Raw genomic sequence first — 12599 nt, 5'->3', positions numbered from 1 at the left:
ACAATTTATAATTTTAATCATCTTCTTCCTCTTCATCGTCGTCTTCTGGCTGCTGGTAAATTTCAAACTGGTCTTCATTATCGTCTTCAACGACATTTGTCTCAAGTTCTTCCATGATTTCTGGGTCAAAGGTTCCATCTTCGTTAATGTCGCTCTGATATGGTAGAGCATTGAGACAAGCTTGCCCATTACATTGGCCACAAGTTAAAGAGCATTGCAAGCCCGCTTTCCTGCATCCGCATCGCGAACCACAGCCACTCCTGCAGTTGCAGAAAATTGTATTTAGCAAATCTTCTGGAGCAAGTGGTAAAATTGTCATGATAGGCTCCAGAAAATCGTTTCTCATTGCCCAACCCCATACCTGGGGTTCCAAATCATGTCCTAACCAAGTTTGAACTTGATAATATACACGGTTGAAATGTTGATGAGCAGCTGCACTTGTTGGTGGAATATTTGAAAGCTGCACAGGTTTATTAAGTTTTGTAGACTTGACGTAATGCATGTAACGAAGATGATCGAGACTTTTTACAGATTTCGGAGCATTATAGATTGCCAATGAGGTTTGAGTTCCACTCTCTAATAATTTCTGGGCCGAACAATTTTCTTCCTCAAATGCTGCAGCTAGTTCATCCAAATTTGTCAGTAATTAATTAATTTGACAAATATTTATAATAATTGATTTATTGATAGTTCATCAACTATATGGCGCGTTTTCGACCGGAGGCTGAAGTGATGCTGTGACCGCGCGCTCTCCGCCCTCTATCTCGAAAACGGTTCACCGTATAAAAAAAAATTTTAAACAAAATTTGTAGAGAATTTTGTATTCTACAATATTGATAAGAGATACAAATAGCAAAAAACCCATAGGAAATGAGATATTTCCAAAAAAAGCGCGAAAAACCGATTTTTGTGACCTTTGACCTTGAAATTTAATAGTTGCTTACACCCTACCATATGTAGGTTTTGAGACAACTTTTAGGGTGTCAATATACAAGTATTTACAGACTTACAGCTGGGTATCTCGAATTCCGAGATTCTTACCTAATTTAAGCTAAAATGACTGGACTATGTAGCTGAAACGACTAACCGGTTTTACGACTTAGATGAATTAAGACATCTATTTTTTTTATTAGCAAACAGTGTTATTTAATAGAAAATGTTCTCTTAAAACATAAAAGTATTATACCTGCTATTTACATAGATTCTGACAACGTTATATGTACATTTTATTCGAGAACTTTCAGTGAAATTACTGACGTTTATAAGTGCATGTTGTCATTGTGTTCATGATCATTGATCGCTGGAGTGCAACTGGCGCGACCTCAATGGGTATCATTGCGATGTGCCCGCATATTGGAACGTTAATTGCACTATTAATTTATTTTTGATTAAAAACGAAGCGATGTTAAACACGCTTGAATATTAGAATTATAATTTATAAATTATTAATTATGAAAGTTTAATAATTCCGCATCATTCATTGCAATGAATGTATATATCCAATAATTTATTAAATTTTAGGTTACACCAGTGCACGGCACGTATAGGAAAGGGAAGCGAATTGCGGATGTCTATTAGCGGTCGCTTCGCAATTTCAGCGAATCAGGTGGCCGCTTGCTTTTATGATATAAAAAAAAACCTAAGCATCCTTTGACCCCTAAAATCGGAGGCAATTTACAGACGTGGGCTTTATAATATTATTATAACGAATTTGGCTTTTCGCTTCTTTTCTTGCTTTACCTTTATTTTATGATGACTTTTATGAAAAGGAGATACAGAGAGAAATTTAAGTTTTCATGGAAAGCTAAAGATTTTGACTAACAAGAGTAACCGCTTTTATTTTTGCAAATAGAAACGTCCCCATTTTCTTTGGATGTCGTAAAATCCGATTAACAAGAGACCCCTGGGAATATACCGTAGCCGTCCCCTTCCGTGTTTGTGAAGCTATGAAATCGATTTGATTTCTACATATTTAGAGAAGAATAAGACAGTCTCCTGCTACCTTCTTCTTAAAAAAAAGCAAATAAAGCAAAAATTAAATTGGGTGTCTTATGATCTTGGTATACTTAGGTCACAGGGCTGTAACGATTTACGATTAAATTTCGGTTGTAAAATTAATTTGAGTGCCAACCCTAATATTTCAGCTCCTTCGTGTATATGTAATTACTTACGAGCGGCACGTACCAACATAAATCACCTCCGTAGCGGCCAACGAAATAAAATTCACCTTTCCTCCGATTTGCATTCTGTTCGCTCGTAAGTACAGATTTTTTACCAACATTAAAGCGATTCCGAAAAAAATTCTTTCATTTTTATTGTTTTTTTTTACCATGATTGGAATGCGAAAAAAATTTTCTGCTACACTTATTAAATTTTTCAACATGAAGTCAAAAAACACAAAATTTTTAATCACAATATTGTATGAAATGTTATAGTTAAAATTGTATTAAACAAACCAAGGTTTCGGTTTATTTTAAATATGTATTCACAAAATTTCGACCGACAAAATAGAATCAGAAAAGCTTCCCTCCGCAACGACGTACCGCGTTACCATGGCAATGGGACGCTGCAGCACTCCGCCCGCCCTTCGCTCCCGCAGTAAGCTCTCTCACTTCGCTCCGAAAGCTCGCGTCGTCGACATCGAAAAGCGACTTCAAAGATAAACATTCGGATTTTATTTCGTATAAAGTCTACTTCTTAATTACTATTAATAGAGTAAATTTGAAAATTAATATCGATAAATTTTAAAATCTATGTTAACAATGAATTTCGGAGTACAGTGAATTATAGGGGAAACTTTGGATGCAGTTAAAGTGTTCAGTGATGGAGGGTTGTGTATTGTGTGTGTGAGCCATGAAGAATTGTTTTTTGTGTGTGCACAATAAGGAGGTATGACTACGCAGGATCGAGAAAATATTTTCACCGATGACGATGAGGATTTGGTTAGTATTCTCGTACTTATTGAAATAATTGTAAATATATACTTACTCGTATTGAATACAACTTAAAGTGACAAAAACAATTAATAAAAATTCTTTATTTTTCAAATTATAAGTGAATATAATTTTTCTAAATTAGAAATTAAAATCTTGTTAAAAAGTTTTATTTTAGTTTGATAAACAAATATCCTTTATGTTATTGTAAATGTAGAATTAATCTAAGCCTAAGGTGTCCTTAACTTACTATTAGTATTAATGCATTTGTGATTATTTTCTCAAAGCTTAAATTTCGTGTCAGGTACGTTGGAAACTACGCAAATTACGTGTATAAAATTATTGTATTCCGTTTCAGGTGTTAAAATTTGTTATGTAATAAACTTTATTATTATATAATTCAAGAGCTTTTGGATTCAGTCCAAATTCCGTTATGTAAAAGTACATCTGCAGTATTCGGAGATGAGATTCACGTTGCTAATGAATTGAATATTATTTCATTTTCTTTTACATTTTCAATGTATTTTTTCTTATAACGTTTATCTTTTGAAATGAATCTTTGGATGAAATTGTATTGTTAAGTCAGTATTCTGAACGAACAATTGAATCTTCCTTTGTCTCAGGAAAACAACGCGAAAACCGAGAGGCGTATGGTAATAATACCTTTTTATTCTGGAGGACTTTTTCCTGGTGTAGAACCGCATAGAAAGGAAAAACATGACCCTTTTGTTAAGCTCCTTGCGATGAGTTTTGTAAATTGAACTTTATTTCGAAAACTTTAAGCTACATTTTAATGTGAGTGTTACCGTTTTCTATTTGTCTCAATAAGATGTTAAAGATTTATTAGTTTAAAATACGATTTGAAATATCCCAGACTGAGGGTTAGAATTTATAGGACCCGTTTCTCCGCGGGTTTTTCATTTGTTTTTTGGGCGATGTATGAAAATATTTTGCAACAAAATTTGTATTAGAAAACATTATTTTTATTACTTACAAGGCGTTAGGAAAATATCTAAAAATAATAAACCTTAATTTGGTGTTTATACCAACACATTTTTGAATACGGTTTTTGTCCATACTCGCATATTTAGGTCTGAGATTTTAAGCAGCAGTTATGTATAAGATATTTACTTCATTCGTCTGTGGTAGACGGCAACAACAACAACATCTTTTGTACGAATGGGCCGGCTCGACCGTTCAAATACTACGGCCACACAGAAGACAGGCGTGAATTGGAAGCAAATTGAGTTTCATCCCATGAGTGTGCGTTACGGAGGCCTTATTTCAGTTCTCTTTCCCTTCCCACCCTTTTCGTATAAGGAAAGGATGAGAAGGGGAAGTGAATTTGATTGATCAGGCGTAACACATGAACGGGATTTTCTTCCTATGTGTCCCCTCCTCCGTAGATTAAAGGTTGGCAATGCATCTGCAATGTTTTTGGGTAGCGGTCGCTTCGCTTTTTCGGCGAGAGGCTTTTAATATATAAAAAACTTCTAAGTCCGTTATACTGCTCTTAACTCGACAAAATAAGAGATATCGAGTCTAAAATAGTAAAGTGCATTTAAAAAATCGATTACCTGTTAGTAATCGAATGATCTTTGAAGCGCATTAGATTAGTTTCGCTTCCAGCAACCGAGTCCGCATTGTGTTCACGTACGAAGCTATATATAACTATACTACTAGCTAACTAAACTCCCCATCGTACAATATTACGTATGCTGAACTGTTCCGAGCCCCTACAATATTAACGTGTACTCTTAAAACGAGCGAAGCTACGGGGAACCAGCTCACAAAGCACGATTTATTGAAGATAATTGTCATTAGCGGCAACTTATTAGTAATGTTATATGCTTTTACATCTATTCATCTATTTCTGTGGTAAATTAATTCGCTATTTGTATGTTTTTTTTTTATTTATTGACCTTATAAGTTATCCTTAATACAGAATTAACGAGTATATTAGAGAAAATTTCAAAGTTTCCAGGATGATGATGATAACGATAATCATCATCATAATGATGATGGTGATGACTTTTATCTTAAATGTGACAGCCCGTACAAGTGACAATAATGTTAAGAAAGAAGAGATTTGAATTCCTTTTTTTACCGCAAACAAAATCTGTAAAGGACTACTCAATAAGCAAAGGGAAATGAACAATTTTAGGAACTTAGTTACAAAGACGAACTTTGTAATTTGGTTCTATTTTAAATGGAAGAGTATAATTTAAGTGATAATGTTTATTGAGTTTTTAGAATTTTCATATTTATCACAGTATACATAATTAAATTGAAAACACACGTTTTCCTCGTCAATTTTAATATAGTCAAGATATTCTAGAAGGTTTTTATGAACATCTCACAACGTTTTCTTTCTTTAGGTTGCGGAAGATTTCGCAATGGCAATATTAAATAGCACATAAAGCTTCTTTATTGTATGATTTTCTTTTTACGGTTTACGTGAAAGTTTTCTTTATATCGTTCCAAACATGATGACGTATGTTGCAACTATATACTTGCATTTAACTAATAATGTTTAGACAAAACTCACTTTGAAAATAAGTTTTAAAGTTAGGTAGGAATTTATTATGACAATTTTTATAGCAAATTACACTACAATAATACCCTGAGAATTTCATGCCAGTAGCTTCCTTGTAAATAAGTAACAAGGAGAAGGCCAACGCCTTTCTTTGCACCGCCTTAACCATCAATTTGCCACCAACCACGCGCCTTGACTTTCAAATAGACTGTTTTATATTTAGCATATTGCAGAGAAACGCAAAGCATCATGAAATGAATGTAAACATATATGAGTGATATTAAGAAGGTAGTTACGACAGAAATTACAAGTGATAAATAATTAATTAATTTAGAAGACCAAAACCTGTTGTGTCGACTCCAATAAGTAGAGGGAAATGATCATGAGAGGGAGGAGATCTTTATAAATATACTTAATGATTTCAAATTTTAATATTTGAATACCTCAACGGTCTGTTTGTTTTTAAATAGTCATACGCCAAAGCTAAAAGTGCTCTAGTAGACTCAATGTCATTTTTTAAAAAAGGCATATCCTTTAACATAAAACCATGACATAGTATGAAGCGGACCTTGACCTGCTGCTATCAAAGCGCCCGCGGGCGTTCCGGCATCGGAAAGTATGTTACTTGTGCCGTAATGTTAATGTTATGTTGTCATTCTTAACAATGAAACGTAATATGTAGCTATTTCTATCCACATAAAAATAAATTTTTCCGATATATTTTAGCTAATAGAAATTATTAGATCCAAGAAGTATGTTCATTTTCCTGTGACGCAGAGTATTATGAAAAAAGAATTGGAAATTCAATAACCACGTCTTAAGCTGTACTGGAAACTAGACAAAATGAAAATGGAAAAAATGGGTTACGAAATAAAATGTGTTGCACCAAATTTGAAAAAAAAAAAACAGAAATTTAACTGTATGTCTCTACAGTTGAAGAAACATCATTGCCAAAACTATTAATAAATCAGACGTCGAATTGATCTCGAATCTATGTTTTAAAAGCATTAAATTATTAATGATCGGTTGATTAATGATAACTAATATAAATAGATTTACGAAGTTAAGTATGTCTTCGATATTAAAGTTAAGATTACTGTCTGCAAACTTTGCCTGTTAATGAATGAAAATTATTTTTATAAATTAGAAATGAGAACCTAATTAATTAACTGCTTCGTAATGTATTTTAAATTTCTGAAGAAATTATATTTACGGCCAAAGGAAAATGGTACTTTTTCTCCTTAATATGCCATTTTCCTGCGAAGGTCCACGATCATTAGGGCAACTTGCAGTTGTGGTACCGCGGAACTTATATTACCATTGTTTTAATCGCTCTATAAATCAAATTCATTTTCACAACAATGAACAGCGAAGATTCAAAAATAGAATCGTATAGTAGATTTATCGATCGTCACCTGTAAAGTTTAGGTACTTAGCTTGCATATTTTATAACCTATCTATAAATTTGTTTTGTTTAAATTTAACTATTCCTAAATAGTTATTCCAAAATCTACAGAAACAATTATACTATTGCAATATTAGTACAATGATACTAATGCAATACTTTGACTTTATCTAAACTTTAATAACGCAACATAAACACTTGCAAGACAGTTGTTGTGACTATACTTGTCAGTCCAAGTATGTTATATCAATCTAACAACTATTTATTTAAACAAAGTCAATAAACCAACCGTATCCACTGATTTTTGCAATACCCAAGCATTTTGGATACACCGGAAATGAAGTAACACAATATTAGACATATATATCAAATTGTTTTACACCTTCACGGTATGTACAGACGGTACATACCGTGAAGGTGTAAAACAATTTGATATGAAAAAAATGAATTAATTACGTTTCCGATATCGAAAGCGTGGATCAACCTAAAATATAATAACTTCATGACTAGACCAAGTGTGTCATCTAAAATTATAAAATTATATTGATCGGCCATTGAACTGTTCTACTTGTTATTGAATTTTAGTACACCTGTACGTGCTAGGAATTGTATCATAGCAGCGATACTTCAATTTCTAATCATTTGAAAAGTTTGCTTGATTTGAGTGTATTTACAAATATTATCTACGTCAATAAATACCATGAGAATCCACTACCAAAATACCTATACAAAAACTAGAAAGAAGGCTGATAGCTACCACGACAGTGCTGACAGGTCAGCGCTGAGCTGTCAGTGAAGGACAGAATGCGGTTAGCGTGGGGTCAGCGTGACTCTAAAATCAGCCTCAGAGAGTTGATATATTTGTTTATATTTTCAATAGAAACTCATAGTTACACATGGCAATAAAACAATTGGTATTCCAAATAACATTATAGTATATGAAAAAATAATAAAGTATACTTAAAAACAAAAGTATTGGTACTCATAACGAATTTCATTGTGTATGGTTATACGAAACAAAGAATATGCGGGAAATCAATAACGTAAGAGTGATTCTGTGAACCTTGTTACAGTATGATAATAAGCTGTGTGCGATTCATGTATACATTGGCATGTTACAAAGCTCTTATATAAATTCAACATATCTCTTTATCTGAAAAATTATTTTACTGAAATCAAAACAGAACTTGTTTGATGTAGAATGTAGATAATATAAAACCAGAATTATTTAGAGAGATATAAATGCTACGCCGTAGTAACGTTGCTCTACAAGCAATACGAAAACACTGGTACAAACATATTGTTATCCCTTTTATTCATCTTGAAAAAAAAAACGTACAACAATACATATATTTCATTAATGGAAACACATGCTACGCCGTAGTAGCTCTCCGATGATGATAGCATAAAACTTATCCAGTTACATCTAGTAACAGGTTTAATTCGATTTCTATTTGTTCATATGATATTATTTGGCAGCGTCCTCGTCAGCAGAGCCTGGGCGGGGTGCTCCGGCGTGAGGGCAACTGGAAATGCTTCCTGCTGACACTGATGATCGCCGGTTGCCTCGGCTCCGTCGCCTGGTGCAACACCGCCGAGATAGATCGAGAACTTATCGATCTGAATACGTAAGTGCTATTCATTTCACATGGAGCGACGTGGCGTGGTAAAGGCGCGGCCAGTGAACGAATATACATGAATAATTCTAGCGCTAAAAAATGACAAAAAGTTTATTAATCTTCGCCAAAATGACAAAGAACTTAGTAATTGTATTCGTATGTCATTCTTTGACCAAAATATAGGTAGTGGTTCAAATTTCATTGATTCTATGTAAACTAGGTAAAACTATGTTATGCAGCCTTTTATAAGTATATTTTTATCGTATTTAAAATTGCCGAAATGTTTGTGGTTAAATTTAGTTCTGCGCTATCATTATTGTGTCTTGTTGTGTACGTCTTTAACACAGTCACAAAGAAAAAACAATTCTGTCTAAAAATTAATATTGAAATGAAAATATGATCATTTGTTAAATTTTATTTTATGTCAGGCTAATTTTGTATCGCGCCTTTCAGAGGATCCTCCCACGGCTACACTCGAAACAAACTTCGTAAACAACCTTTAATATTTAATGACGTAGATACACTTCTCCGTTTGCAAATAGATCTCTTTTATTTATTATGCCACTTTGATCTAACGTTAAGCTTTTACTTACGTTATTTTGATTTTAATGAACATATTATCCTTATAAAGTATACGTCATATTATTATTCATAACCTTTTTTAAAAATACTTTCAACTTTAAACTTCGAATAACATTTAATTACTGCATAACGTTATATTGTTCTTCCCAATGTGATTCAAACATGTTATGTCTTTGGTTCCTTCTTAATCATAGTCTAAGTGCTACAAGGCTATCAGTGTCTTGCACGTATTTGATTTTTATTATTATTGAAGAGTATAGCGCATTAGTATAGGCTCAACGAACAAAGAAAAGAACTCTAAGATTTTCACTGACAATCGTTTTGTTTTAGGTTTCCAATAAAACGTACTGTACGTGAGTCACCATGCGACGTTGGCTACGCGTACATTCCGATAGCATTCGTTCTGCTGCTATACTTAGTGTATCTGGTGGAATGTTATCACAGTACAGCGAGGATACAGCTGGCGAGACGTGTGGACGTCGCCGCGGTCAGTGCGAGAGTGCACGCCATGAGGAATGCCACGCCGAGAGTATGGTATGGCTTATTATTTTACCGCGGATGTGTTATCCTCTTAAAATCTAATATCCTTCTATTCTGAATAAGTACTTTGGTATCCCTATAAGCGATTTAGCAGCTAGCTCTTACATTGGGACATTGATGAAAAAAATCTCAAAACTAAACAAACTTATGATGAAAAGTTGAAATAACCTTTGAAATAATAATTGTCTAGCATATGACGTATTGCATGGTCTCCAAACTGTAAATGGTAAACTATACAGCTTGATATTAAATCGCTTTCAAATACACAGGTGGAAAGCGATTTGCTACCATTACGTGCGGCGCAAGCGGCAGGTGACGAGGTATCGCAACGGAGACGCCTACACGACCACACAGGTGCGTGACCAATGCAACTTTCACACTAGGACCGAATAGTGAGGCAGAGCAGTAACACTATTGGTTATATTGTATGAAAACAATGTTCTGACTCGGCATTGTTCGTTCAAACAATAGCAGAATTGCACTGTCCTTACTGTTCAACCCTTGTATGAAATCAGCATTACGTGCTACACCCTCGTGTAGATCGTAGATTACAACTTCGCTATAAATATCGAGTAAGGAATCATGCTTGCATGGAAATTACAATATCCAAAACAAATAGGAACAAAAAATCGTGATATAATTATAAAAATTGTTACTTAAATTGTAACATTAATTATAGCACCTACCTACGTGTTACGGCTAAATATAGCTTCCTTACCATTGGTTTCTGAGACCAAAATATCTGTATGACATATCATTTGACAAGGGATAAAAATATGCTTTGAACAGAGATTTTGGCCTCAGAAACTCAGGGTTAGGAAGTTAAAATATCCTTAAAATGTGAGATATAGTTTAAACATTGATCACAAAAGTACTACAATGAAAATTATTAACATTTCAGTAACCTACCAGAAAAAAACCTATCTAAATTAAAGCTTGAAACTTACAATAACAGAAATTCTATTTATATTAAAAAATAGCTTTAAGTGATGCCAAATTTTCTTAATATTGCAAAAGAAATAAAAGATACCTTTTGTCCTAGGTATATTATGAGCGAGTGAACACGCACAGCGCGAGCACGTCGTTCGCGCACGCGTGTTGCGGCCAGCGAGACGCATCCAGGAACCTGGTGTTGGATTCAAAAACACCCATCACTAAAGTCAGATTCAGTAAAGGATTTGCTTTCGCTAATATCGAAGCTGCTAGCGGTAAGTGATACGAAATAACTCGTAGAAAAACAATTGGCTACCTTGTGCCACATTTGTGTAGAATACCAATGTAATTTGTTATGTAATAAGTATTTTTCTTTCATTATTTTTGTCTTTCTCTCATACAGTCTCACCTCAATTCATCCGTAAGCCACACTCAGTATTGTTTGTAGCTATACTAAAGGAGTTCCTTATTTTAGAATGTCTAAGAGAAAACTACTCCAAGTGGCAGTCGGCGTAGTAATGTCTCAAATGATCAAACAACTGATACCTTAAATTCTTGATACTTGTATTTGTTTTCATATTCTGTGAAATTCTACATTCTAGAATTCGAAGATCAGAGATCAAGATTTTTCGCTGAGCATGAACGTTTTGACGACTTCATGGAAATGCGAGAGGGTCTGGATCTAATAGGTGTCAGTTCCTTTAAAGAATATATGGTAGCTTACAGGTATAATTATCCTTTATTATTAAAAATGTTTATTTCCATGCATTGTTTTAAATTTATTTATTTTTTTACAGAGAAGCTGATCGGTGTCCTTGGTATTCTTCACAAATATTATTTTGGACGTTATCTTGTTTGCTTTTGTCGTGGCCTCTACGAATTATTATTGAATGTAATACAGCTTACGTTCATTATACGGTAATTAAATTTTAATTCCTTTTCAGAAACAAATGGTAAATGTGTATCAAACAATTTTTTTTTCTTCCAGATCACTAAAATATTTGGTACGAACTATGAATTGGATCCGAGTCGACAGCTTGATTTAGATACACATCTATCGGATACTTTGCCGCCAGTACCAGCCGCTAATTACGCTTGGAATCTTGCTGATGAGCAGAGCGCAGTACTGTCTTCTGTTCCACGACCACCTCGTACACTTCCTTTATCTCATGCATCTACTGTTGATAGTTTAGAATTATTCGCAGCAATTCGAGGTAACTGTGCCTTAGTACCTTCCTACTCTGAAGCCATGCGTATCGATGCCGCGCTTAGGGAAGAACCGACTGAAGATACCAACAACCCTGTTCTAATCGATATAGAATCGGAACAAAGACACAGGCCAACTGTGAAAGCTGCATCTTTTGATGAACCTCCTCGTAGACCTAAAGTACGAATAACGAGTACACATTCAAGCAGTAACATCGCTGATAGCACTAGATCATTTGACATTAAACAAAATAGGCGATCTTGGGCAGGAGTGTTAACAACGACTAGGAGTGCAAGACAAATATTAGAAGATTTTACGAACAACACTTCACCTAATTACCAATTAATATCAGAACAACAAGTGAGAAGGAACGGAGAGAATACATTATATTATTCAAGAGAATTATCTCCTACGTGTTCTCGAGATCCATTTGGAGGTCGAGCTCAAACAACTCCTACTGATGAACCCCCGCCTTACGAAGAAGCGTTAAAATTACCTGCGTTGCGAAGAATTACGAGATCCATAACTGGGACAGACTTAGCGGGACCACGAAGAGCATTTTTAAGGGACGTAATTGCAAATAGGAGATCATGTTTGGATGGTATTGGAGTATTAGCTGGACCTAGAGTTATAAGATTACCCCAGTGTGAGTCTGGGGAAGAAACACCTCTATAGCCTTCGCGTGGTGTCAAAATATTTTTTCTTTTTATTTAAAAGCTAGACACTTTTCTTTAAAATAGTGCTTTCTAAAGTTCAATAACGGAACATTGTACATTTTTTAAAGAGCTTGCCAACGTCTAGTACAAGAACAAATGAAAAATTAAATTGGAATTGAAAACCCACT

General features: G+C 34.3%; 1 protein-coding gene across 1 annotated transcript; it reads left to right on the top strand.

Annotated features, from left to right (window-relative positions):
* The first annotated feature begins 2626 nt into the window (after positions 1-2626).
* On the top strand, positions 2627-12599 carry LOC106719809 (transmembrane protein 151B). Its single transcript, XM_045680974.1, has 8 exons — positions 2627-2942; positions 8354-8502; positions 9406-9609; positions 9885-9969; positions 10658-10823; positions 11151-11274; positions 11346-11466; positions 11537-12599. Exons 1-8 carry the CDS (start codon positions 2892-2894, stop codon positions 12428-12430), a joined length of 1794 nt encoding a protein of 597 aa, XP_045536930.1. The 5' UTR covers positions 2627-2891; the 3' UTR covers positions 12431-12599.

This window comes from Papilio machaon, chromosome 14 (genome assembly GCF_912999745.1).
Source record: "Papilio machaon chromosome 14, ilPapMach1.1, whole genome shotgun sequence".
Taxonomy (NCBI): Eukaryota; Metazoa; Arthropoda; class Insecta; order Lepidoptera; family Papilionidae; genus Papilio; species Papilio machaon.
The sequence above is the reverse complement of the archived record's forward strand: the minus strand, read 5'-3'. Positions and strand labels throughout refer to the sequence as shown.

Bases quoted from the DNA above. Each gene is read 5' to 3' on its own strand.
- LOC106719809 (XM_045680974.1), top strand. From the start codon at position 2,892: ATGACTACGCAGGATCGAGAAAATATTTTCACCGATGACGATGAGGAT. The intron at 2,943-8,353 runs GTTAGTATTCTC...ATTATTTGGCAG, and splicing joins CCGATGACGATGAGGATTTG to CGTCCTCGTCAGCAGAGCCT. The intron at 10,824-11,150 runs GTAAGTGATACG...TCTACATTCTAG, and splicing joins TAATATCGAAGCTGCTAGCG to AATTCGAAGATCAGAGATCA.